The sequence below is a fragment of the Desarmillaria tabescens genome, assembly GCF_030435595.1.
Source record: "Desarmillaria tabescens strain CCBAS 213 chromosome Unknown EV420scaffold_25, whole genome shotgun sequence".
NCBI lineage: Eukaryota > Fungi > Basidiomycota > Agaricomycetes > Agaricales > Physalacriaceae > Desarmillaria > Desarmillaria tabescens.
In genome coordinates this window covers 483,646-508,500 of record NW_026848324.1, presented here as the reverse complement: position 1 = coordinate 508,500, position 24,855 = coordinate 483,646, and the positions used below count along the sequence as shown (strand labels likewise).

Sequence of the window (24,855 nt, the reverse complement as noted above, 5' to 3'; positions counted from 1 at the left end):
GTGCTTGCATTCAGTACATTTACAATCTCCTGGCGTGCATGTGCAACTACTCAATCCGATTAGTTCAACGTCCGAAGAAAAATGACTTCACTCACGCAGTGCAACCGCACTGAGGGTTTGAGCAGGCCTGGGAGACAGGAACTTCAGTGGTCTATACGAATAAGTCCTCAGCGCCAGATAGAAGGTAAAGGGCGAGTACGTACAGCGTACATGCTGGCAGTCTTTGAAGTAGGTTTCATTTCTACTGGGCTCTCCTTATATACGCTATGTGGCTATGAATCGTCATAGGCTCCAATGATCCATTCATTGATGACTGCATGATGACGATGAGGGTGGAACTGAAACCCCATGGCCTGCGGATTCAAAAGATTGGGTCTGGGTAGGGTCTGGAGGAAAAAATATTTTTTATCTCACTCCAAAAATAAGGAAATTTCCGGAACGTTTCTGGTGAACAAAAACTAATTTCAGAAATCGTTCCACCGTATCTCCCTCACCGGAATTCCCTTATACAGTAGTCCGTCCCGGAGAATCTCCCGTACTACTACTAGATATGGATAACCTCCGGAGGTTGCCGGGGCTGAGTAGTTTCCGTAATTAGTTTTCGGACAAATGAAAGCGTCCGGAAATTTCCTTATATTTGGAGTGTCTGTCAATTCAACTAAGGTAAATACACATAAAGAAAAATAATTCGAATAATGCCAATCACGCTTGTCTGGAAAGTAGGCTATGTAGTGTCCGGTCTTGATCAAGTGTCTATGACAAAGCTGGAAAACTGGATTGATTGGCCACCTCTGCTGATACAGCTCAGGTCAATAAGCGTAAACTAATCTACCTCGGTAGCTCGTTGTAAATAAGGTTATACGTATTAAGAAAAACGGTCAAGAAGATGAGATATGCGATAAAAAGGATGGTCATTGTATGGCTACGGTGTTGGCGCTGTTTTTGGTTGAGGCTGGGCGTACTCTTCGCTTGTATTCAGCCCAAATTCTGCCTGCCAGACGTATGCACGTTGTGTGCCAAGTATGAGAGATGCGAACCAACACCCGGTTTGTTTTCTCTCCCTTTAGTCCAGGGAGTGCGGGTGAGGATGGCGTTAGACCGAGGTAGAAGCGAGATACCGATTGGGGCCATACTGGGCGTCTTCAAAGAGACGTTGGACAATATGAAGAAATGCCCTGCAAATCAGCAGGGGCACTTCTGCAGAGTCCAGGATGCGAGACTTCTCCATGATAAGTGTTTGAGCGGCGTGTTGGCGGAAGGAATGATGTGCAGGGCATGAAAGGGGACCTTGGAGGGCGGAGGATATGATGCGGGTTGAGTTGAGGTGGTCGGTGTAAAGAGTTGGGGAAGATGGCGAATTTTGAGGAGGCGGAGGTAAGTTGTATTGATGTATTGTCGATGCTATCAGTCCGTATGTTTCACCGCGATAAACCCAGGCAGAAGTACGGACGAGATTAAGGGCTAGGAAGAGTTGTGTGAGACAGAGGAGAATGTAACGGAGCGTTGAGTTCGTAGAGAGGGTGGCAGGATTCATGGGGGCGTCTGATGCAAAAAGGTGAGGAGGAATGGATGCGGGAAGACGGGCATGGGGAGACACAGCGTGGTAAGCATTGATTAGGTTGTGTGCCATTTGCATACGGCAGCGTGGTGGTAACCCAAGGAACCAAAGAGAGTCGAAAGAGTCAGTCGCCGCCGCACCGTGAAGAAAGCAGTCGTTCACGCCGGCACTCTGCATGCGAGGTTGATCGCCGTCACGCCACCCTGAGCCATGTATCCATCAACGAGGTCCTTCAACGTAAGACGGCGGAGCCATTCAACAGTTTCTGGCCATTGCCTCTTCAGCTCGTGTCGTCGCGTTCAAGAAACGAATATTTGAGTGTGGTGTGAGCCGTAGAGAGGACACCATCGGATCTGACAATACAGAGAGGGTAACAGGCCGCGGCCGACTCCTTCCCCTCGTGGGGGTAAAGCTGCTCGAGCGAGGCAATCGAGTGACTAATGTTATCAACTTCAGGATCTTAATTCTCTAAACTATTTTTTTTACCCCAAGAAGACTGCGCTTTGGTTGCGCGTTGAGCGTGTTGGCATTCCCCTCGGCGCCTCGATGTTTCAGGTGATAAGCCTCGTGGTACACGTCAAGTGGCAATTTTCATATTGTATCATTATACTGAATAATATAAGCTTGCTGTCACCTGTCTTGCACTCTGTCTGCTATCTGTGCATCCATTTCAGCATGGTAGGCTACACACAAGAACAAAGCAGCATACCTTGGTTAAACCAGATCATAAACATTCTCAATCACAACAACGTTGTGATATTGGACGTCTTGGTGCAGGTCCTTCGGTTCGGGCACGTTGCGCAAAACCTCCATGCTTCTCGGGCTGCTCTACGAGAAAGTGCGGGAGATATCGCTGATCTTCTATTCGAGCAAGAAGACTCAGTCATCAGGAGCTGGGCAGCAAGCATCACAATTTAGTGCGTTCCGAGGTAAGAAAGGGATGGCTCAGCCAAACATGTGCAACGCGCCATAGCAAAAGACGCCAGTCTCCGTAATGGGGGGTAAAAAAAAATAAGGTTCAGAAAGATCAAAACATCACGTGAAAGATAAGATAAGATAATATATAAGCTATTCGATTATCCCACAGCTGCGAAGCAGCTTTTACCCCCCATGAAGGAGAATGGGAAGGAGTCTGGCATTGGCCAGGTTTGTTCTGGGCCAGTTCAGATATCCGGAACCGACATAGACTTGAGCACCATGCACGTGGCCACTTCCGCAGTTAGACTTCGTATCTTGATTTTCGTTGTTCAACCAAAAATAGTGCATCTTGGCGCTCTGGCCCTGGCCCTCTCCACATCTTCTAGGCTCATAGGCTATAATTCTGATATCTCTGGTGATGATAATTGGTCATGCTTTTCTGGATAACTCCTTGACTGGCATCCTTCGGACGACTTTTTCGATGCGGCACGCCGCACTTCCAAGGCACTTCTACTCTACTACTACTCAGGGCAGCAGATCATGTCGATCGTAACAAATTAAATGATCTTTACCGTATACCACCATAAAAATTTGGTCACTGTGCGTGGACTGTTTCTTAGATCATGCAGCCCAATTTCAAGCCGAGGAAGTGAAAATGTAGAACTCGTAGTAGTACGTCGGCATAAGCTTGCTTTCGGTGGTATTTGTTGGATTGAGTACAAACCTGACTCTTTTACACCGCAATTACCTCCAGGTCGTCCTGCGTTCCTGTAATTTTGATGTCCAGGACAGTGACGTTAATGTCGAGTAGTAGTCAGATGTCAAGATCCCAGCCAAAGGTCTAAATAATAATGATAGTGAAGAGGCCAGGGTCCCGTTCTAACCCGAATATCAAGCTGCGAAAAGGATTGGCGGGTGCCCAATGTAGTAAGCTCCCCTCATTACGGTCTCACCTCACGGACATTGACACTGACGGAGCGAAATTTAGGGTTGTGGACCTATTCATTTCCTGGCCTCGATCAGTGATCGATCTGCAACATATCAACTTCCCCGTGGCACGGCATCCTTGGAGGACAAGTCTCCTGATAGTGGGCCGTTACCCTGTGTAACGAGCCGGCCTTTGGCCCTGTCCTTACTCTTCATTTCTTCCCCGCGTTGTGGCTCCACTCGCTTAACCGTTTCCATAGCATCTATTTGATATCCGTTAGTAGTACATAAGAGCTACGTACCGCTGTAGTAGCTCGCCGTGTTTTTCGCAACAACCAGCCTTTACACCTGTCACACATTGCGTGAAGCTCCTTTGTGAGAGTACGTGACTTTCGCCACCCTCTCACCCTGATATTGCGGTATATAATGTACTTCGGAAGGATACTATATCTCCTACGAACTCTAGGGTTCGCTTCCACGCTTTTTACTCACCCTTGCGCTCGGCGTTTGGCAAGCAACTAGGAGAATGTCTGATTCCCAGACCTTCGACATTGGGTTCAAAACTGAGAAGCCGTATGTGTCATCTGTCCTTCGTTCGATGGGTGACCCAAACTTAGTGTATGTATTCCCTAGGTTTGAGCTGCTACACCTGAGTAGAGGAGATTCGATGCTTGGTTCCATCGTCTTTGGGTTTTTCGTGAGTGCGGCCTTGGATCTTATACTACGTTTTATCTGACCGTTTTTTTTTTAGTTCGGCTTTGCTATCCAGGTTGTGTGGGGTGCAGTGTTAGAGACTAAACGAGCGAGGAGGGTACGATTATTGGTCGGTTTTTCTGCTCACTCGGACGTTCTAATCTATTCCAGGTTTCTGCTTATATTGTCATGATCTGGCTGGCAATTCTGGGGTATGGCTTCTCTACATTGACCACAGCTATCAAGTCTGACGTTTTACAATCAGAAACACAACCTATGCGGTGAGCCTTTATTGCATCCTTATCGCTGGCAAGTTCCCATGTGCCCTTCCCCAAAGGTTATAGCTTGGTGTTACCTGTAAGCTTTTCCCCTCAGTCTTTACTCAACTTCACGCAAACTGTTTTGAAATCATAGGCAGAGCTATATAAAACCTAGTATTGGATTTTTTATTACATGTATCCTCTGCTGGATTGCCCAGGTAAGCGTCCTTCAAGGCTATGCATTTCAGCGCATGCTAACGTGCCATTCTGAAGGTTCAATGTCTAATGCTCATCATCGTTAACCGGCTTTGTATTTTAATTCAGAAACCATCTCAGAGAGTGAGGCGTCTCCCTTATTCTCGTCCCAGACGTCGAAACTCACCGGCTCATTTCGCACAGCTTAAGCTTAAGCTTGTTGTGGTCGGGATTGTTTCCGTCATTTCCATTTCTACATCTTGCATTTGTGAGCGGACACCTCATCCTTGAAAGCGCGTTACGACTGAGCATCACTCTTCAGGGATACCCTGCCGAGTTACAAATTAATTCAAAATATATATGGGTATGCTTCTCTATTTCCTCTTGCCTGTCGAAAGACACTAACCCGGTCCTCTCCAGTTGAATAAGTGGTGAATGCCGTACTCACGACCTCTATCGGATACTCATGCCTTTCTGTAGGTGGGACAAGTTTGAAAAAGGCATCTATCTTCGTAAGTTTCCGAGAGCTCTTTTTGTCCAAAGCGATTTATAGTCTCCGCCTTAGTGCTGGACCTGTCATTAAACATCCTCTTCATTCGCATGGTGAAAGGCCGCCTTGTAGACTACGGTTTGAAGAAATACGACAGGGTCATGCGGTAAGGTACAGCACGACCGTCATATACCTGCGTTTGACGATTTCTCGAAAACAGCTTCAGCCAGCGTATCATCATTGTTTCTATCGGGATGGATATTCTTCTCATAAGCATGACGACTCTCAAGAATCCCTTCGTTTATACTCAGGTAGGCCAGAAGTTCATGTTAATGTGGAGTCCTCTAACAATGATTTGGCTAGTTTCATCCTGTCACGTACATCGTCAAACTCCAGATCGAGATGACCATGTCGCGTCTTCTCATCAAGGTGGCTCATTCCACCGGTATCAATGTCTACAACGAAAGGAAAGGCGCCTACACGTCGGATAACGTCACCGTCAGTGGCCAAACCCAGAAGACGTCGGGTGCTGTGTGCGTGCTTTCCTACGCAGGATGACTTATCCAGGCCTCATATGTCGCGTGTTGCAGCGCCGTCAATATCACGACTCAGATCTATACACAGCATGACTTCGACGGTCAGGAGGAGTATGGTAAGGTATTTGATATCTTCGGATGGACATCCCTAATCTCGAGTTAGAAATGTCCAATACTCTTCAAAAGAACGGTGACATTGGAGATGATGCATCCCTTCACTCGCCATCTGTAAACAAGATGACCGGCGACGAGTTATCCCGCACGTGAAATGTGGTCCCCAGCATAACGTCCCATATATTTTACATATACTCTCGCTATTAATACGTATTAGGGTATTAGGACTAGAATACTAAGGAAAGAGGGAACGGCGTGATTCTGGATTGCGAATGGATCAACGATAGAGAGTTTTCGACTAATATGTACTTCGGTAGGAGAGAGAAATTCAGCGTTTATTAGTAAATTAAGCTAAGATTATAGCCATCCTTCAAGTTTCTCTAAGATCCTATTCAGGAATGTCGATCAATAAATAGACCTACGTACTGAGACTTGGTTGCTTGTGTTGTGATGCTGTATGTGAATTTTATAAGCATGCGTCATTTGATTTCCGAATATCTGGGTAGTATGCATCGATGAAAAGATATACACCATTGTTCCTCATGAGAGAAGGATGGCTTTCATGGTGGGAGACCATTGCATTCAGTACAGATGCAACAAGCATAATCATGTCTGATTCCCTCTATCGAGTTAGACGTATAAGCATCACCATGAAGATGAATAAAACTGTCACCACGATGACAGACATAATCGCCAGGCATGTCGTAGACCCACTCTTTCCACGATGATCTCTCAAACGTACTCTCTCTTTCTTCATGACATCGAAGTTGCTCTCTATCTTCTGTTGTGCTGCCTCAACAACGGCCTTGTCTGCTGACAGCGAATTAGAGAAATGCAGGGCGTTGCGTTTGAGCTGTGTAGCCATTTGTGCGAGCTGGTCAGATAGTTCGTTGTGGAGAGCATTCGTGTTTTGGAGAGAGTGAGGAGAAGCACCGGTGGCCTTTGACGTAGCTAAGGCTGGCAAAAGAGTAGGTAAAGGTGATATCGTTGTGGAGGGCGGGTCGGTGGGCGACAGCAGGAGACTGTCAGCAGTTGGCAGTGGCATAGGTGAGGTAGACATCTCGTTTTCCTCGGGTAAAGAGACCGTAGTGTTAGGCGGTGAAGGCTCTGGAGGTGCCTCCGGTATCGGTATACGTGGTAGCAATGGTTCAGGACGTTTTTGCGCGGGAGTTGCGCGCTAACGAAGTGGTGTTAGGACGATGACTCCAGTTGAAATCCAAATCAATACGACACCTTTTCCACGTCCTTTGCAAATGTATCAATTCGGTCAAGGGTCATTCGTAATTCATTATAACGTCGCACGTTTTTCCTTCAGATAGTCAGCTTCGTCCTTGCATCTGGTGCTGTTCAACATACAGAGCAGGGTCATAATCGTTGAGCTCCACGTTCTTGAGCAGCTTTCTAGCATATTTGACCGTCTAAATACCTTGAATTAACGCCTGTAAACGTAGTCTGGCACAGACCAACCTGTAGTGTGCCCAACGCCTTGAGCCAGACATCGTCGCCGTTGTTAGACCAGCTTGGGTCAAGCGTAGACTTTTCCAGGCGCCTTATGAGACGAACCAAGTTGATTTCGTCGTGAGTCGAGTGTGTGGAACGATCCATGGTTGCAAAGTGGCAGGCAGGGTCGTGAACGTGAACGTGGAAGAGGATCGGCAACGGACCGGATCTCCCGGATCTCTTCCTATTCCGTACGCCCATGACGACCTTTCTGTATGAATTACCGACAACAGGCGCTATTTCATTCGCCGATTTTTGCGTAGACCGCAGCCTTGGAAAGGTATACACGACTCATATCGCGAATGCGACGCAGAGCCGAGCTAATCTTCGCGGCGCATTGAAAGAAAACAAGCGTACTGACGGCGAAAAGGACTACTTGAAGATAGTAAAGGTAAGCCTGTATTGCAATGCTGGTGGCCCCAATTCACCTCATATACGAACAGATTCTCGACGAATATATACCTCAACTCTGTTCAATAATTAGTTGCACAGCACACGACGAAATAAGCCTGCAGCTTGAGCCAGGTTCGCGTCTTTTGCTCTCACAACTTAGCTTACGAATCCACGTACTGATAGTATTCAGCTGGCGAAGTACACTCTCTGCACACGTATTCAACTCATCGCCTCGCGTATCTCTGCCGTCCTTGCACGCCGAATATGCCTATACACTGTTGACCTATGCATTTGCTTTGTCAAATATGGCTAGGTCTATTGTTGCATCACTAGGGCCATATGAGCATGATCGCGCCATATCGGATGTTGAAAGGAGGTCAAAGGATGAGAAGCTGAATCATGCCATTACCTTCCTCTGCAGAGCCAGCGGTATATTTTCGTTCATCAGCGAAACAGTACTCCCTGAATGGAGAGATAGCCGCGATAGCGGTCTTTCAGGCCTCAGGCTCCCACCAGATTTAAGCACCGAAGTCAACGGCGCGTTATCCAAGTAAGCGTCGCCCTTTGGTATCATACAGACAAAATACTCATGTTTCCTTACTACAGATTAGCCCTAGCAGACGCTCAAAGTCTTGCCATTCGCAAACTCCTTTCTAAGTCCGCATATGACAGTAATGTTACCCCAGGACCACCCCTTCCGAAGTCTCACCCGTCTCCGGCTCTCATAGCCAAACTCCACTTGGAATGTGGGTCGCTGTACTCGTCCACCCGGTCACTAGCCAAGACTCCTGGTTCCACGGGTGATTCTGGGGAGGTCTCCGTGGTTCTGCGTCGATATCTTGCTGATGAATACGCCTTTCACTCTGCCCTAGCACATAAATGGCTTGGCGTGGACGCAGGCGAGTTTGGTGGCACAGCCAAGGGTGGAGATGCTGTGGGGTTTCTGACCTGGGCAAAGAAGGAGCTAGAGGACCTGAAAGACGGCGGCAAAGGTATTGGAATCACGCGGGGCGAGAAGGAGAAGACCAGCCGTACCTTAAGGAAAGGAAAAGTTGCGGAAGAACTAGAGAGTGTCAACATTTGGCTGAAGAATTACAAGAAAGCAAACGACACGGTAAGTATCATCTTTTTCGACCGGTCAAGAGACTAGCTAATTTCACGCGGTGTACTGGTACAGCTGCATTTCCAACCGGTACCTCCTCAGGCAGATCTACAAGCACGTATACCTGCTGGCCGATTGGCTGTTGCGGCGAAAGCGTACACACAGCCTTCGCCTATTTTTGGGCCGGGTTCTACGGAATTTATTCAACAGCGGACCGAGGAACTCGACTTGAGCTTGGACGAGAAGTCTTTGGGACCCGTGGGTGACAGCTTGGCAGAGGCGTCTACCGCAACAAGCCCAACATATGCAGGTGCCGGATCCTACTTCTAAATAATAGGCTCCATGCTGAATACGGTAGAGTCTAATGTATCACATATCTGTACGAGTTTTCGTGTGTAGAATTTAGGAAATCTGTAAGATTCGTTGAAATGTATTGTTTGTAAATCACGGCAGTGTTCGTTGTAATGAGCTATCATCTCAACTCCGAGTCGCGCAATTGACGTAAATAACGGACTTTCACTGTCCGTAACCTCGAAATTCTTCGAACCCACGGCTTCACGCGCGTCTTAAGCTTCTTTCGCTTTGTTGACATACCGCGAATACAGTCCTATCACAAAGCCGAAGGTATTTCTGATAACATTGCATGCATCAAGTCGTTTCCATCTCAGTCCGATACTCATGAAGCGCTGAACTAGATGAACGAAGTGTTATCTAATATCATTCCTTGGCAGAATGTGATGACTACCACCACATCCAACTCTTTGCGACCATCACATCACCACCTGTCCAGACTCGAAACAGTACACGAGTTGAACCTACGGCAGCTAGGCAAACTTGAAACCGGCTGTTGGTACCGCTTTGGCATATCGGATTGTATCATATATTCTACAAGCTAAGCTGCCGTGAATGTTAATGACATATAGACTGAACAAATAAGTGATACATCTGCAGTATGAAATTTTATGATACAAGTGCTCCTGGAGGATAAAATGCGGTTTAAAACTCATCTGGAGCACTATAGCCTCCAGACCTAGACTTGGCAGCACCTCTTCCCCTCTTCCCGCGCGTACTACCGCCCCGTGAGCCCCGTCCTCTACCTCTGGAGCCTCGGCTACCTCTGCTTGAACGTGAAGGGGCCCCGTCATTCGGGCATTCTGCAAGAATCAGATCAGATACTAGGGTACTAGAATATAAACCAAGTGATAACGAACCACTACTCCAATGTCCTTCTTGATTGCACTTGAAGCACGACCCACTCTTTCCCGAGTTCGACCTTGGAAAGTTCGCTTTTTCTGATCCAAAGCTCCGAGACCTCTTCTGATTCGGACCGCCTTCGTTTGGGCACTCTATGTAAAATTTATCAGCGAGAGTTTGATGTTTGCAAACAGAGAGTACCAGTTCGCCCAATGCCCTTCTTCATTGCACTAGAAATAGCGCTACACATCAGAACAGCAGTAGTGAAATCGAAGCCACTTACCTTGAAGCAAGTCCCTGGTTTACTACTGCCACTACCCGAAGCGGCCGGAGGCCCATCATGTGCTGGTTCAGTCCGCGGAGGCTCGTCATCCCATTCAAAGAAACTACAGCGAGCCGCATCCGAGTTCGGACATATCCAGAACATCCTTCCCTTATTCTGGCTCTCCTTCTGTACAGTTTTTCTGACGGCCGTCAAGTTGCACCGACATCGACGGCTTTCACTTTCATTAACACTAGGTTCTTGTCGCTTGAGAGATAATGAGCATCTTCAAGTACGACTGCTATGTGACTCACATTTGAAAAAGGTCGCTTTGTAGGAATGGTTCTGTTAGAGGGTCCCGCCACATCATCGTCCCACTTGAAAAAGTCGCACCCAGGCTTATTCGGGCACGTCCAGAACAGTCTTCCTTTGCTCGCTGACTCCTTGACGACCGTTCTCTGCACAGCTGGTCCACAACTGCAATGTATTTGACCTGAATCATCATTTCGTGATGCAGGAGGTTTGGGAGGTGGGGTAGGACGTCTGGGAGGTGGTCGAGTGGACGGTGGCTTCGATGTGCGCGGAGGAGGCTGGAAGTCTGTGTTTAAACGTGAGTAAAGAGTAGTGACATACACCTCCAAATACACACACCATTTTCAGAGTCATCGTCGGGAATATTGATGATCGGTCCTGCATGTGAAGTTGGAACTGCAGTTCTCCCGCCACGACCAACGGCACTACTTCCTTGAGGGCCTACCCCGTTATTACCTCCTCCTCTTCCACCACCACCACCATCACTTCCTCCTCCTCCTCCTCCTCCTCCTCCACCACTTCCTCCTCCTCCTCCTCCGCCGCCATCGGCAGGCCTGCCTTGTGCTGTATCTCCATGTCGTTCCAGGTAATTTCGGACACTCTATTCAGCACTTGTCAGTCCGAAAAATGTAAATCCGTGGCATTACAACCCACAGTAACCACTTTGTCAAAGTTCCCTTTCGCGATCATGAACATCTCCTTGTATTGTTCTAGACTCTGAGTGATCATCTCTTGCTTCGACTTCTGGCCATTGCATACTTGAACCATACGACGTTCCGTCTGTAATGCACGGATAAGCTTATTGTAAATCATTCCCCCAGATTAGCCTTACCTCTCGTCGTAAGATGGGCTTGTCTAAACTCTTCTCTAGACCCATTTGATTATATCCCTCGACAAGCCCTATACCTAGCGTGGAGGGAAGAAGATATTTCGTTGCTCCTTCATATCGCTCAATAACGTAGTTGCGAGTGATAATTGTGTCAATGTGTTGAGCGATAGTTGCATCCGTTCCTAAGTGTAAAGTACAGTTTATGGTAAGACTAGGAGGCATGGAGGCTTACCGATGCCGTTTTTATCCATAAGAGCAACCAGGTCAGCTTCAGTCAACAGATTCGGTTTGGTTGTTTGGCCGTCTCTCAGCTCGCATACAGAGGGCTGAAATTCCTCTCCCTCCTCAAAGTCAGGAATGTTGTTATTTACCCATTTGTCGTACGGATAAACAAGCAAGTAGTTCTTTTCCAGGACGGTCAACCCTATAGAAGGTCCAGTCAGCTAACCTCGGCGGAAAAAAATGGTTTGTTACCTGTGGCATAGAACTCTTCGTCTGCATAATCTATCTCGACAGTTGTCTGCCATCCAAGAGCGTCCTTGGAGCAAGACGCCTAAAAATCGTCTTGTGATAAACTCGTAAACTCGTTTGTCGTCTCCTACGAGGTTCGAGACGTGTCCCGTTGGATGAATCGGAGGGTGCGCTTTATCATTATTTTTTCCATTACGAGGTCGCGCAAATTCGCCGTCAGACAAACTACAATCGAATTAAGTAAAAGATGAGCGGGTGCAATGTAGTCGCTTACGATGCAGCGAAACCTCCCCAAATAGGGTCCTCTTTCTGCTTGTCAATTAGCGATGCGAAGTCGAATTGAGGGTCGAATTGATCTGTCTCTGTCCGAGGGTAAGAGAGATAACCTTGCTGGTATAGTTTTTCTGCAATCTAGATGACGTCAACGACACAATCACCGCAGTAAACAATAAAGACATGCATCCAAAATCTTTTTTGGCGCCAGCTTCAGCAATCTTGAACCCGCTTTTTGGAGCTCGACGGTTGTGAGAGGTAACGGCTTCCTGCACACACATGAGTTTCCGACCGTCGACCAAAAAGTACTATTAGATACCATTTCTTAGTCTCCTTCTTGGTGACTTTTGCGACCCGCGCAAGAGACCCAGAGGTGATCATCATCTCATAAATGACGAGAGCTGCATCGTGCTCAAATAGGTGACCTCTTCTCCAGGTGAACCGCGTCTCTCCGGAGGATCCTCGAGAAGAAGAGGGTTGTGACAGGCTGAGATATATAAACCAGAAGGTCTCCGGGCTGAAAGTCTGAACGTCCTTGTATCTGGCGACCACGAAACCCAAGGTGGGGAACTGACATGGACCTGAAGGCCAAGTTAGTAGAAGAAATGCTGCTGAAAACATTGCAAAGCACCATAAGATACTATATTCTTCTCGTCTTCGATTTTCTTCACTTTGCGTTGAAGAACAAGAGTCTGCATCCTGGTAAATGCAGCTCCTACCTTGAGGTCCAAGATTGTCCGGGCTTCCACCGCATCTGCCTGAGCCCTGTCAAGGTTCACAGGATGTTGGGCAGCGTTATGGATTTGCCTATAAAGAGCGTCTTGATTATACATGTGTCAGATACAAGCACAACTCACTGTGCAATGATAGCACTGAACCTGGCCCTCTTCACGTTAATATTACGTTTCGCCCTTCTGCAGACCTTTTCTATCTCAGACCCGATATGCTCGCCCTCCCGATCGCAGTCAGTCCATATCATGAGCATGTCAGCATTCTTGGCTTCGTTGAAGATATTTCTCTCGATGCTCTTGGCAGTCTCTGGAATGGTGACCTGCACGGGTGCCTCAAACAAATCGAAAGGATCGCATGAATTCCATTTGCGGTGGGTATCAAAGAAGTCGTGGGTCGTTAAGTGGCCCGATACACAGGTCACTGTGTAGTAGTCGTTGGTATAGTGGTATTCGAAGTCGTAGTTCTTAACAAATTTGTTGGTGGTGTTTCGCTGTAACGTAGCATTCAGTAAGCAAAGGACCCTACGCCGAACAAAGCGGTATTCACGGTTGAAAACTGGCCACCAGACAGGATTTGGGTGATAGATTTCGAGATTGATGGCTTCTCCGCGACGCAAAGGACGCGCATAATGGCGTTCTACTACCAGAAAGGGAGAAAGAAATCAATCAGAAGTCCGGGCAGGCAAGCCTATGCTGGCGGTCGCGATGATGGCACAAAGGTTGAGGTCACGGGCCGGGAGTGGAACGCGTCAAATCACGTGCACGAGGAAGAAAAATTCGACTTCCCTTTCCGGTTTGCGATGGACAATTCCACTACCACCCGACTTCTCACTCTCTTGAACGTTTCTGCAACCAAGGGCAACAAACAGAAATGGAATGAAGATACACCTGTGTCCAAAAAATCGAAGAAGAGAGTTTCTGTCACAATAGCAGGTCCAGACGCGAAGGAGCAAGAACACGCCAACGATGCCAGCCCACAGGAGGATGTGACGGTGCCTACCGAGGAGGCGGAAGACATGCCCGTAGAGGGTGTGTTATATTTTTTCTATATCGTGAATCCTTGTCAATGCGACCAATTATACCAGATGACCATGACCCATATGAATACCATTTTGGTTGTAAACCATCTGCGTTGTCCGAGAGTTCAAGAGTAGCTGTAGATAACCGACAATGGAAATCGGGGAGGAAAACACGCGGAAAACTTGGATCCATCATCGAAATCGTCCCCGATGCTTCGAAGGAGCCTTCTTTCCACCCCAAAAACAATGGAGTACGTCCTCGAGACCCTACAGTTTGATCATCACCTGAATGGAAGCACAGATTTTGGACCGCATTGATACTTCATTCAAAGCTCGCCAAAAGAGTTTGACACAAGGTACTTGATTAGTCTACTCTCTGAATCCAAACTTAAGCTTTACAGACGAGGTGGAGACACAAAACAACTTATTGGAAACTATTTCCTCGTATCAGGATGTTTACCTTGCTCCAAGTACCTGGGAGACAAAAAAGTGCTTCCGCGAAGCGATAACTTTGCATGCATTGAATCATGTAACAAAGTGAGTTTACGAGATTGTCTTCCAGGCTGTTAGGTAACATAATCGTTAGGAAGCGTCGACGGGTTCTTAAAAACAACGAACGACTCTCGCATGCAGCCAAAACAAATCCAGATGCACCTCCTCCTGAGGATGTGCAAGACCAGGGTTTCACTCGACCTTCGGTACTTGTTCTCCTTCCCTTCAGGTCATATGCGCTTGATTGGTTCAACGCTCTCAAATCACATACGCCTTCTCCCGCATACCAAATTGAGAACCAATCTCGATTCCTATCCGAGTATGGCTTACCTCCAGGTGCGGTAGACAAGCTGGCAAACGCAGTACCAGGGACCTACCCTCGCGACCACGTCGAGACTTTCAAAGGCAACGTAGACGATAGCTTTCGGGTGGGCATCAAGTTGACTAGGAAAACTATCAAAATTTTTGCCGAATTCTATGGATGTGATATCATCATGGCCAGTCCTCTTGGTCTTCGTCAGTCTATTGAAAAGGAAAAGTAGGTGGAGATTTATGTGTGGGGATTCAATCCAGTCTGATAAACTTGTAGAAACGCTGACTACCTGTCATCCATTGAGATGGTCATCATTGATCAGCTTGACGCCCTGACTATGCAAAATTGGGAGCATGTCAAGGTGAGTTTTCCATATATAAACTTGTTTCAAGCTCTTATCTTTTTCAGTTCGTTCTGTCACATCTCAACGCACTTCCCAAAGAATCCCACGACACCGATTTTTCACGCGTCAAACCATGGTATCTAGATGGACAGTAAGTCTCTTCCGTCAGCGCCCTTGGTATGACCACAATTAACTTGGGTTCTTAAGCGCCGCGTACCTCCGGCAATCGATATTACTCTCCGCGTTTGAGACGCCTGAGATACGCTCCGTGTTCAATACAAACCTCAAAAATGTAGCTGGAAAAGTTAGACTTGATAAGCGATGGGCTCCTATCGAGGTCCCAGATGGTATCAGCCAGGTGAGCGTGCTGCGCTGTGAGAACCCGAGCCGTTGATCATGGATTGCAATCCAGGACTTCGTCCATTTTGATTGTGGTAACCCAAATGATGAGGCCGACAAACGCTTCAACCATTTTACGACCCAAGTAACGCGCTCCATTCCCCACTTTTTCCTATGCTAACAACGGGCAAATAGCTACTTCCATCTGTCCTCAAATCGGCAGTACAAAGCGCCAACACTGTTATCTTTATTCCGTCATATTTTGATTTCATTCGGGTCCACAACCATTTCCGGAAGCAAAAGGGTGTGACATACACTGTTTTGTCAGAGTACGTGGTTGTTGCCCCAGCAATATTGACACAGCGTAACTTTCGGTTATAAAGGTACTCGTCGAATCAAGACATTTCCCGTGCTCGCCAGGCATTCTTCACTGGCCAGAAGTCATTTCTTCTTATTAGTGAACGTTTCCATTTCTTCAAAAGGCACGTCCATCATTGTTAGCGAAATCTAGTTATCTAACCGTTACCCCTAGATACAAAATCCGAGGAATCCGTAATCTCATATTCTACGGTCCTCCAGACCACCATCAGTTTTACGCTGAATTTCTGTCTTATCCTTTTTTAGATGATGGCGTCGAGAGTTCGGATGTGACTTGTCGTGTTCTGTACTCTAGATACGATTGGTTTAGGCTGGAGAGAATAGCCGGCACCGAAGGTGCCGGCGAGCTCATCAAGTCCATGTAGAGTCATGTATTATATGCATCTTGTTGTCCACGTTTATGGTTCAGTCACTGCAACCTCCTCGTTTGCCGTGCTAGGATGCTAGGAAATTGCTGAGCAACCAGCATCCCCTCGGTTTAGTATCAGGAAGCACTACATGCCGCTGTTCGTGGTAGGTTCACAACACCTCGCTTGTCAGGGACCAATGTCAGTGAAATAATACCAATTTCTCTAACCACCTTGAAGCTGCAGCACCGTGAATACATAATACAATTAAATACAGTCGGTGCAAATAATCACAGCAATTACCAGCAAAGAAGCAAATATCCTAAAACCCACTCGCGGTCACTCGCAACTGCTCTAGCTTTTTGAGCACTTCGCCTACAGATCGATCCAACTCTCCAGCGATAGCACTCTGTTTAGGTCCTGGCAGCGTAGCGAACGTCTCGCAAAGGTCACCATCTACCACAGCCTTCACTGGCGTATAGTATCCACGCCAACTCAGCTGATCTCTCCCGACCAAGCTGGCTTGCTCCGTCCGCATATGCTGCTCCAATGTTGATATGAAATCTACGTCCTCCTTCGATACAAAAGGAACAAGGATACCGATGGTTCCATGCAAGCCTGTGTAAAGCAGAACCTCACGACCACCGGCGACCAGGGATACCTTGTGTATCGAGGTCAGAAGGTCCCCAACGTGGAAGTGACAGAGCATTTTCGTCTTGTGAGGTGCACCCATCAGCTGACCCTTTTCATGCAGTATTCCAGCGCCGGATGGATCATCATCGACTTGGTCGGACACTTTGGAGTCGAGACGATTGACAAAGACATTGCCGAAACGATCACCGCATGCCACAGTATTGTAGTCAACCATAGTGACAGCGGATATCCACCGCGGCTGGCTATCGTCCGCGAAAACGAGCAAGCGATTTTCAGGTGCCTTATAAACGGCGAATGATACTGATTCCTGCATCTCGCCAACAATGATTCTGGAACCCTGAGTATTAAGACTGACGATGGGTGATGCAAAGGTCTGCGACAAGAATGAATAAACGTTGAGATTTCTCAGATATGGCAGTCTTACCTTATTTTCAACCTTGCGCAGCAGCTTCTTCTTCCCAATATCGTATATCCGTAGGGCCTTCCCGACGCCAGCAACCAGACGGCCTTGGAATGCCATTAGAGCCAAAGGAACGTCATCTGTTTCAGTCTGGTGGAAAAAATCAGGTAACACCTTGTCATCGTGCATGCGAAAAGCGCACCTTGTGCAATAATTGCAAGCCAGCACCATCATCAGTGAACTTGTATGTGCAGAAGTATCCAGTACTGCAGGATCTTGGCGAAACAACGGTGTCAGCTGCAGTCCCTACAACCAGGTGCAGTTCTCCGTTCCTTGCAGAGAAAGGAACAATGGCAAGAGAGAACGCGGCCTCATTACCATCCAGCTGCACTTCGGCAACCGTTTTTGCCTGTTAAAATCACGTTTAGTTGGGCCGTTTAGACATTAGAAACATAACACACCTCAACTGGATCCACAATTCGAATACATGAACCCCAATTGCCTGCTGCGGCTTTTGGCCGGCCAAATTCTGTTACAGGCAAATTGACGACCTCTTCATCAATCTTTTTGCCTTGCTTGCGCTGCATAGTATATCAGTACCTGAAGATTATTGCCCATCGAACAGGCGCACCAATTCCGCCAGTTTCCTGGTTGCTGCATCGTCACCCAACGTGCGGTGGTCTCCTTCAATGATGTAGAAATATTCATTATGCGGATGCGTAATAAACTTTCGGGGAGTATAGGAGAGCGGGATCGAATCTGCTTTCAGTTTTGTACCCAACTTAGGAATCTGGAAAATCCTGTAAACAAGCGAGGTGTCAGTAGCAGGCCGAGACAAAGCAAAAGCCCGACAGAGGAACATATTCAGTAGGAACAATTGATTAAAAAAAGTGAATTTCACGAAGTGTCTCAAGACACTTTCGGGATCTCTAAGGTCATCTTGATGCCTCCCCAGAGACAGCCAGAGAAAAAGAACGGTGCAACTCACCGTAACGTGCTTCCCGTGATCCCAATGAGACCCTCTGGGCTGAGCTCTGCAGAAAAGCCCCAGGCATAATCAAAGTTTTCGAAAATCAAAGGCGTGAAATGCATGAGGTTTTGATGCGTGTAATTGAGCCACGAGCGGGATGACAATGCTAAAATTGCCGGATTCTGTTGAATTTGGACGCGGATTAGACGAATCGGCCTCGTTCCTAGGAAACTGATGACAAGTTCGGTCAGTTGCAATGTACATCGTTTCAGTAATATACATACCGGGTACGGGTATCAGTAAGCTGACCGTTAGTCGGATCCAATACGGTTCGAAGGAGTACTCCGTTTTGCAAGCCAATATTAACAAACATCGTCGGCTGCAACTTATTGATGCTGGCGTCAAGCATATCTGCAATGCAAATGGATGAAGGCGGGGCCGTAAGAGCTTGCAAACTGATTGTTTCTAGCGTGCTCTCGGGATCAAGTGAAATGACGCGGACAGTCTGGTCCTCACATCCCACGGCCTAGATAATCGCCTGGTCAAAAAAAGCTTTTGAAAATAATGAATGTGCATACTAGGAAAGGAGTTCTTTGACGACCTTCAGGGACTTCGCCTATGCTCAATGCCAGAACCGTACTTCCCATTGCTTTGCGGTCTTGATATTCATTCAGTTGACCGTCCAAATCCAACTCGAAGTACACGAGTTCGGCAGAACTCAGTGCAACTACCACCTGCCGTTTGTTCGTTGTGGCGCTGACGATGGTCTTGCCGTGGGGAACCTTCCACTCGTTTACACGGGTGTCAGCAAGAACGTGACGAATGCCGCTGGGATGAACCTGTAGCAGACCATCGGAACCTATCTGTTGAACGGCAAGCGTAGGCGCGGAAGACAAGAACCCCGTATCCTGCACTTCTTCGATCGTTTCTCCGATCGAAAGGACCAGTGTTCCGTTAACAAATGACAGGATGATATAAGAGTCGAAGGGATCTAATGGGAGAAAACATGAGAAGGGTCCCGCGAGCACCATGAGTTACTTACCGTCTTCCGTTCGTTTCGTTGTCCACACGGCATTTGGTATACCAGGTAGATCGGAGCTCACGGATTCTTCCACCTCAAGACCATGACGCAAAGTTCGTAGGGTACTACGTGGGCCTCGTCCGCAAGCTGTAAAGATCTGGGGTGTATCTGAGTTAGGAAGCCTGGATAGAACTTTCGAATCAAGAATAGGATCCAAGGATTCAAGTTCGTCAGCAACAACCAGGTTATCCAACGGGCGAGGGCGGAAATGAGCATGCGGTAGCGGCGCAGTTGGGTCGGCCATTCCGAACGAAGGGTACGAGGTGGAACTAAATTCAGGCTCGTCGTCGTCGTCACCTAGCTTCTGGAACTGATACAAATAGCTGTTGAAAGTGGTGAGCGAAAGTGGACTAAAAGGAGCCACAACGACGTACTGGTTACCGAACTCCGACGCCACAAAAAGAAAACCAGACTTAAGAATACAGAGACTAGCCGCGACTGGAACTGTGTCAAAGTACTTGATTTTCAGAGATTTGACTGTCTCATCTTCATGTTCAATTGTAACCTTGAATAAATCGCCATCTTCGCTTTGAAGCAAAAAGAAGAATGCGCCCTGGTTAAGATTGAGTAAGTTTGCACAATAGAAAAAGGTTGACGGTCACCTTCATCTTGTGCATGACTGCAGCAGTGATGATTAAGCTGCGATTAGGATCTTCCAAAGGACCATTTCGCCGAGGTATAGGAACTCTATGCTGAGGGGCGTCCATATGTCGGTATATAATGTGATCTTCGCAGCACACCAGCACACCAGATGGTCCGTCAAACCGATCTGAGGACGCCAGCTGACCTCCCGGCACTTGCAAGAGTAGATTTGCACGAGGATCAGTAGGTTCACTCCACTTGCGAACAACATGATTCAGTCCCAAGTCAAGCTCATAAAAAGTGAGCATCTAGACACAGTTAGCACTATCATAACAGGAAGGATAGTTGTGACTCACCTTTTCGGCGCGGTTAAAGGCTTCGCCCGTCGGGTCTTGGTCAGACTCTGAGTAATCAACTTCTAGTGCAGCATACATTCTATATGAACGTGAGCATAAGAAGAGAAAACATTGGTATATATACGCACGGATTCTCGAAGCCGACATCCAGTCCAACAATATGATGAATAATCGCTGAATTTTTGTGAGCTTCAAGAGGTGAAGAGATCGTCAAGTTGGCAGCAGCATCTCGGTTGAGAATGTAGACTAATTTGCTCTTTTCCATGGCAGATATCATGACACTTCTTCCTTTGGGATCGGTAGCCAGGTACTGACTAGGCACTATACGACGCGCGCCGGATTTACCAAATGTCTCTTGGTGAAGCTTGACGAAGTTACTGGTCTTTGGATCATAGTCCAGAATAACGATACGGCCTGAGTCAGACCCTACGATTGCGTAGTCTGAGAAATGAGGTGTAAATGAACGATCGCAAGAAGGATACGTACAAGGGCTCACCCTTCGTCCCTCCCGTTAGTCGAAAGGCAGCCAAGGATCTAATGGAGCCAAAAACATCCGTAGCAATGACTGTCGAGACCTTTCCTGTCTGAGGATCTGGTCGTAGTAATTCTAAGCGTGTTCCATGAGAAACGATAATTTCCTGCTGTCTGGCGCCAGAAAAATTGCCGACGATGGCTTGTGTAATTGCCGTTGGAGGCTGAAGCGTAAGATTATACAGATGCATGGCGGTCGAGCGCGGTCAATGGCCGCCACGGTTCAGTGAAGAACGCAACGGAACACTGGGTAAAGAAAAGGTCGTGGTTGGTTTTAGGAAAAAGTTTGTGTTGACATCTGTTTACCTACTACTTTTACCCTTACCATCACCATCCCCCTTGTCGAAAGCGATGGGTAATGACGGAGGAAGTATCCCAGACCGTCGCGACCTAGTTCGAAACAAGCCAAAGGTATGTATTGTGTATTTTATGCATCGTCTCCTCTAACAGAGATACAGGCAGAACAGGCCGACAAAGCGAACCAGACCCGCGCCCGTTGGTTCTTTTGCGCACTATCCAAGGTTAGTCCATTGGTGGCATCGATGTCTCTTACTAAGCTCATGTATTCTACAGCGAATACTCCAGGAACCCATAGTGGCATGTGCTCTGGGGAAATTGTATAACAAGGACTCAATATTGGAGTACTTACTTGACAAGTCTGCATATGGCGATGGGGAAGACATTTGCGGTCACATACGGTCACTCAAGGTGTGTATCACTGACTTCGTTGACTTGGTAACTTGTCTTATATGTAAACAGGATGTTAAAACACTGTCCTTAACGCCGAATCCTACACCTCCTTCCCCCGATGCAACTACTAACCATGCACAATTCATCTGCCCAATCACCCTTAAGGAGATGAACGGTCTCCTACCGTTTGTATACATCGCCACTTGCGGCTGTGTACTCTCTCAGGCAGGCTTGAAGAACGTTTCTACGACACCGAAAGAGGAAGATGGCGAACAGCTTGACATCTGTCCTCAGTGCGCCAAAAAGTATTCTCGAACAGACGACGTTATTCTGCTCAATCCTGGGCCCGAGGAAGAGGAACGCATGCGGGAAGCTATGGAACGTAAACGACTGTCTGAGCCGCCGAAGAAATCCAAGAAGAGAAAGAACGTCTCCCCTCCGAATGAGGCTCCGGCGAGCAAGAAACAATCTGTTGCTCCTAGCATGAATCCAGGAATTACAGCAGCAAGTCGTGCCGTTGTGAGTAGTTTGGCGATGGAAGAGGCGAAGCGAAAGGCAAACATGAGCGAGGCGGTGAAATCCCTGTATTCCGACGGTAAACCGAAGAGGAAGGAAACATTCACAACCATGGGAACGTTTACACGGGTGAGTGTGCTCTTAATAAATTGGTATCTACCTGTGCTAATTTGAATGTAGTATGCTTAATTAATTGGATCTGTATTAGACTTGTTGTATAATATAATTTTTCTGGACATTTCCCATGCTTTGCTATCTCATTACTTCACTAGAGTCCATTTTGTTGCATGTATTATCAGGGTCGGAGGCGTTTTGATCACGCTACCCGTAGGTAGAAGAGGTACCCTGAGTATCTTCGTCGACGTCATCAGAAGCCCTTCAACCAGAACGATGAGCATGTCCATCATGTATGCTGCCCGCTACGCTTCACGTTCTTTCATTCGGTCCCAGCTCGCACGAAAAGTTTCCTCGAGGACGCTTGTTACTTTGCAGAGCGTAAAGGTCCTCAATTACTTTCTACACCTGGGACATCGAATTCATTGTCTCATTTAGTACACCGCCCATGCTACTGCACAGGGAGCCGGTCGCAATGGTACCAACAAATCTAACGACCTTGAACTCAATCTCGCGACGCCGAAGGAGTTGGGCGGCACAGGACAGGGCGAGAATCCCGAACAGTTGTTCGCAATGGGTTATTCCTGTACGCACCGGCCTCGTCTCGCCATATCTTTTGCTCACGGGTGTCTCTTGTAGCATGTCTCTTAGGTGCGATACAGCTCGTAGCCCGTGGCATGGGCAAGACCGAGATGGCAAAGAATGCCAAAGTGCACGTTAGTGTACATCTCGGAGAGCCTAAGGATATGGAAGGGTTCGGAATTGGGGTTGACATCAAAGTGGAGGGTATTGATGATGAGCTGTTGCAAGCTGGCCATGCGGTGCGTCGCGTGTATGAATACTCAGGTCTTGGACTGACATAGTGCAAATTAGTTCTGCCCTTACAGCCGTGCACTCAAACATGGGGCTGTCGTCAACGTCTCTACCGCGTAAAAGCGCATGAATTTTAACTGTATTCATAGTGTACACAGCAATGAGTGTCCGGGATTTGCAACGAGGCGCAATAGAATCAATACAAAGCATGGCATGACATACGTTTATCCATTCCACCTCGGTGCATAGTCAGCAAGTCGTTTCTCAAACGCAATAACTGAACAGTTCACACTAGAGTGGTTGTGTAGTATTGTCTCCAGAATGGTAAATAGTCCTTCAGGTGCAAGCAGTATCATACATGTGGCTAAAAATTTCAGAATGAATAGTAGGACCAGAAAGCAAACTAGCTGCCACAAATCTGTAACCACCATGTTGTATTTCTCCCTGCATCAGAACTGACGGTGAGCCACCATGGTATTCAGATACTGCCTTCGTCTCAGATGCTGAGCAATGTCCGATGGGTACCTCCCTCTATTCTTGAGTAACGGTATACCCATCAACTTCTTCTCCAATCGCAATTCTCAGACCGGCCCATACACAATCCACAAGAGCAACGCCATTGGCACAGGCAAATACTAAAGTGGATGCATAGAAGAAATTGGCGTTTCCCGTACCCTGCGCAAGCCATAGTTTATGGAACAAAGGCAGAAGCATTGCGGCATGTAGATGAAGCAATGAAGTAACGATGGGGTGTCGGAAGTCTGTTAAACCGTTAATAAACTCTGAAGTGTACAAGAGACTATGGCATTACAAGGGTATATCTCCGGGAACAGAGAAATCATCGACAGGAACAGCCCCGGATCCGATAGGGTTGGGTATGCCTTGAATATGCCAAGTACTCCGACGAGTAGGAATGTAGCATACAGTGTATCGTACCTGGGTATATGCGTGAGGTACGATAGAAGGGGTAGATAAGTGAAGCGTACTGAAATTTGATGCATATAGGCGCAATGTAAGTCAGGAGGTGCACCTATATTACCTGTCAAGATATCACGCAGAAGCAGAATGACCACCTCTTACCGTAAACACCATCAAGAAGAATGGGCGGAAATGATCAAACATTTCGGTGAAGAAATACCACCAAAGCCCGGGGTTAGGTGTTAAATCAGGAAGTGTGAGACTGGTTGCTTCGGTTAGCAAAGTCCATCGAGGAGGATGTTGAATAACCTTGCGCCCCATGTCTGTGATATCCAAAGGAAGCTGCCAGAGACAAGAGTTGAAGCAAGCGTAAGAACGATGGAGTATACAGTTAATTCGACAATAAGTCCCAATGATTGAATCCATTTTCCAGAAAAGGGTCTCGGAGATGCAAGTTGCGAGGTTGGATTGGTCATCAGCAGGAGAATTATTGGCGTTATGAGGAGAGCGGAAGAAAGAGATAGCTGTATAAGAAAAGCCAAAGCGAGCAATGATGCAGACGTCCGTCCTGATAAAAGAACTGAACACCGGAACACGGCGTAGAAACAAAAAGACTCACTTTCGCACGCAAACATTATGGCTAGCAAACATACAGCATTTTCGATGGATGATGTGGAGAAGGCCAGGCTTGGAAGGAACAGATATGGATTCAAGAAATACCTGGAAGCAGAAGTTAGTGTAGAATACAGAAGCAAAACTTGCAGAGCTACATGGTTGCGACCAAAATGTCTCTACTGCTCTGCGCAACCCTCTGCCTAGCCCTCCATATGCGTATCATCGACCAAGCACCTATCGAGTCGCATAATGTCCATAGTATGGATGCGGTTATCCGAGACGGAGACAAAATGGTCGTGAAAAAGGGAAAGGTATAGTGGAGACTACCTGAGCATCAGTACAGAGTTACTTTTGCTGAAGAAACATACGTGTCGAAATACACCTCCAGAGTATGGATCTACCCCATTATTGAAGAGATATATGCCCTCCTTCACTACATAACACGTCAACCTAGGTGCCCATTCGTTGCAGGGTCGAACGTACGGTTAAGAAACGAGGTAAGTGGGGAAGACAGCTGATGGTCGTGAATGAATGTATTCATGTATAGAAGTGCACGAAATCAGCAGCCGCGACGCGACCAGCGCTGAAAAGACGAGTCGGAGCGGAGCAGTGGACGGTGTTTTCAT

At 47.3% G+C, this 24,855-nt stretch overlaps 11 protein-coding genes across 11 annotated transcripts; 7 read left to right on the top strand and 4 right to left on the bottom strand.

Moving 5' to 3' along the window:
- Window positions 1–736: 736 nt before the first annotated feature.
- On the top strand, window positions 737–1,401 carry EV420DRAFT_1554155 (uncharacterized protein). The gene has a single exon (XM_060473597.1). The coding sequence runs from the start codon at window positions 887–889 to the stop codon at window positions 1,277–1,279; it is 393 nt and encodes a 130-aa protein (XP_060329045.1). The 5' UTR covers window positions 737–886; the 3' UTR covers window positions 1,280–1,401.
- Window positions 1,402–1,565: 164 nt separating this feature from the next.
- On the top strand, window positions 1,566–3,263 carry EV420DRAFT_1693595 (uncharacterized protein; the record flags this gene model as incomplete). The annotated part of the gene is made up of 4 exons (XM_060479382.1): window positions 1,566–1,603; window positions 1,644–1,883; window positions 2,336–2,487; window positions 2,646–3,263. The coding sequence occupies 4 exons, from the start codon at window positions 1,566–1,568 to the stop codon at window positions 2,921–2,923; spliced, it is 708 nt and encodes a 235-aa protein (XP_060329044.1). The 3' UTR covers window positions 2,924–3,263.
- A 1,855-nt stretch (window positions 3,264–5,118) lies between these two features.
- Window positions 5,119–5,599, top strand: EV420DRAFT_1272681 (uncharacterized protein; the record flags this gene model as incomplete). Its single annotated transcript, XM_060467714.1, has 3 exons — window positions 5,119–5,207; window positions 5,262–5,352; window positions 5,405–5,599. Coding segments are annotated over 3 exons (375 nt in total), but the record flags the coding sequence as incomplete, so codon positions are not given.
- A 714-nt stretch (window positions 5,600–6,313) lies between these two features.
- Window positions 6,314–7,296, bottom strand: EV420DRAFT_1621390 (membrane fusion protein Use1-domain-containing protein; the record flags this gene model as incomplete). Its single annotated transcript, XM_060475689.1, has 4 exons — window positions 6,314–6,868; window positions 6,925–7,000; window positions 7,048–7,109; window positions 7,159–7,296. The coding sequence occupies 4 exons, from the start codon at window positions 7,294–7,296 to the stop codon at window positions 6,314–6,316; spliced, it is 831 nt and encodes a 276-aa protein (XP_060329042.1).
- Window positions 7,297–7,374: 78 nt separating this feature from the next.
- EV420DRAFT_1336436 (BRO1-like domain-containing protein) lies at window positions 7,375–9,137 on the top strand. The gene is made up of 5 exons (XM_060468874.1): window positions 7,375–7,582; window positions 7,635–7,716; window positions 7,768–8,134; window positions 8,191–8,698; window positions 8,762–9,137. Exons 1-5 carry the CDS (start codon window positions 7,391–7,393, stop codon window positions 9,014–9,016), a joined length of 1,404 nt encoding a protein of 467 aa, XP_060329041.1. The 5' UTR covers window positions 7,375–7,390; the 3' UTR covers window positions 9,017–9,137.
- Window positions 9,138–9,510: 373 nt separating this feature from the next.
- Window positions 9,511–13,465, bottom strand: EV420DRAFT_1749320 (DNA topoisomerase; the record flags this gene model as incomplete). The annotated part of the gene is made up of 17 exons (XM_060480279.1): window positions 13,306–13,465; window positions 12,885–13,249; window positions 12,659–12,834; window positions 12,347–12,608; window positions 12,215–12,296; window positions 12,029–12,165; window positions 11,868–11,979; window positions 11,758–11,836; window positions 11,516–11,707; window positions 11,287–11,465; window positions 11,109–11,234; window positions 10,794–11,055; window positions 10,457–10,740; window positions 10,164–10,409; window positions 9,898–10,032; window positions 9,656–9,840; window positions 9,511–9,610 (listed from the first exon to the last, which is right to left on the bottom strand). The coding sequence occupies exons 1-17, from the start codon at window positions 13,384–13,386 to the stop codon at window positions 9,511–9,513; spliced, it is 3,003 nt and encodes a 1,000-aa protein (XP_060329040.1). The 5' UTR covers window positions 13,387–13,465.
- A 68-nt stretch (window positions 13,466–13,533) lies between these two features.
- Window positions 13,534–16,175, top strand: EV420DRAFT_1765568 (digestive organ expansion factor). Its single transcript, XM_060480830.1, has 12 exons — window positions 13,534–13,787; window positions 13,844–14,028; window positions 14,079–14,133; window positions 14,179–14,314; window positions 14,364–14,807; window positions 14,859–14,943; window positions 14,991–15,076; window positions 15,133–15,283; window positions 15,338–15,409; window positions 15,460–15,593; window positions 15,648–15,746; window positions 15,797–16,175. The coding sequence occupies exons 1-12, from the start codon at window positions 13,559–13,561 to the stop codon at window positions 16,005–16,007; spliced, it is 1,887 nt and encodes a 628-aa protein (XP_060329039.1). The 5' UTR covers window positions 13,534–13,558; the 3' UTR covers window positions 16,008–16,175.
- Window positions 16,176–20,848, bottom strand: EV420DRAFT_1554142 (CPSF A subunit region-domain-containing protein). Its single transcript, XM_060473596.1, has 14 exons — window positions 20,529–20,848; window positions 20,161–20,473; window positions 20,033–20,111; window positions 19,697–19,984; window positions 19,469–19,647; window positions 19,056–19,417; window positions 18,592–19,004; window positions 18,298–18,539; window positions 18,032–18,244; window positions 17,675–17,843; window positions 17,505–17,624; window positions 17,246–17,452; window positions 17,068–17,193; window positions 16,176–17,016 (listed from the first exon to the last, which is right to left on the bottom strand). The coding sequence occupies exons 1-14, from the start codon at window positions 20,752–20,754 to the stop codon at window positions 16,312–16,314; spliced, it is 3,642 nt and encodes a 1,213-aa protein (XP_060329038.1). The 5' UTR covers window positions 20,755–20,848; the 3' UTR covers window positions 16,176–16,311.
- Window positions 20,849–20,869: 21 nt separating this feature from the next.
- EV420DRAFT_575947 (DUF602-domain-containing protein) lies at window positions 20,870–22,107 on the top strand. Its single transcript, XM_060482643.1, has 5 exons — window positions 20,870–20,974; window positions 21,022–21,084; window positions 21,137–21,271; window positions 21,323–21,898; window positions 21,950–22,107. The coding sequence occupies exons 1-5, from the start codon at window positions 20,915–20,917 to the stop codon at window positions 21,956–21,958; spliced, it is 843 nt and encodes a 280-aa protein (XP_060329037.1). The 5' UTR covers window positions 20,870–20,914; the 3' UTR covers window positions 21,959–22,107.
- A 1-nt stretch (window position 22,108) lies between these two features.
- On the top strand, window positions 22,109–22,995 carry EV420DRAFT_576022 (OsmC/Ohr family). The gene is made up of 4 exons (XM_060482644.1): window positions 22,109–22,270; window positions 22,322–22,469; window positions 22,523–22,704; window positions 22,757–22,995. Exons 1-4 carry the CDS (start codon window positions 22,160–22,162, stop codon window positions 22,814–22,816), a joined length of 501 nt encoding a protein of 166 aa, XP_060329036.1. The 5' UTR covers window positions 22,109–22,159; the 3' UTR covers window positions 22,817–22,995.
- Window positions 22,996–23,227: 232 nt separating this feature from the next.
- EV420DRAFT_1621384 (PIG-U-domain-containing protein) lies at window positions 23,228–24,770 on the bottom strand (the record flags this gene model as incomplete). The annotated part of the gene is made up of 9 exons (XM_060475688.1): window positions 23,228–23,457; window positions 23,508–23,632; window positions 23,683–23,726; window positions 23,777–23,876; window positions 23,924–24,182; window positions 24,234–24,334; window positions 24,385–24,556; window positions 24,594–24,662; window positions 24,713–24,770. 9 exons carry the CDS (start codon window positions 24,768–24,770, stop codon window positions 23,228–23,230), a joined length of 1,158 nt encoding a protein of 385 aa, XP_060329035.1.
- Window positions 24,771–24,855: the final 85 nt, after the last annotated feature.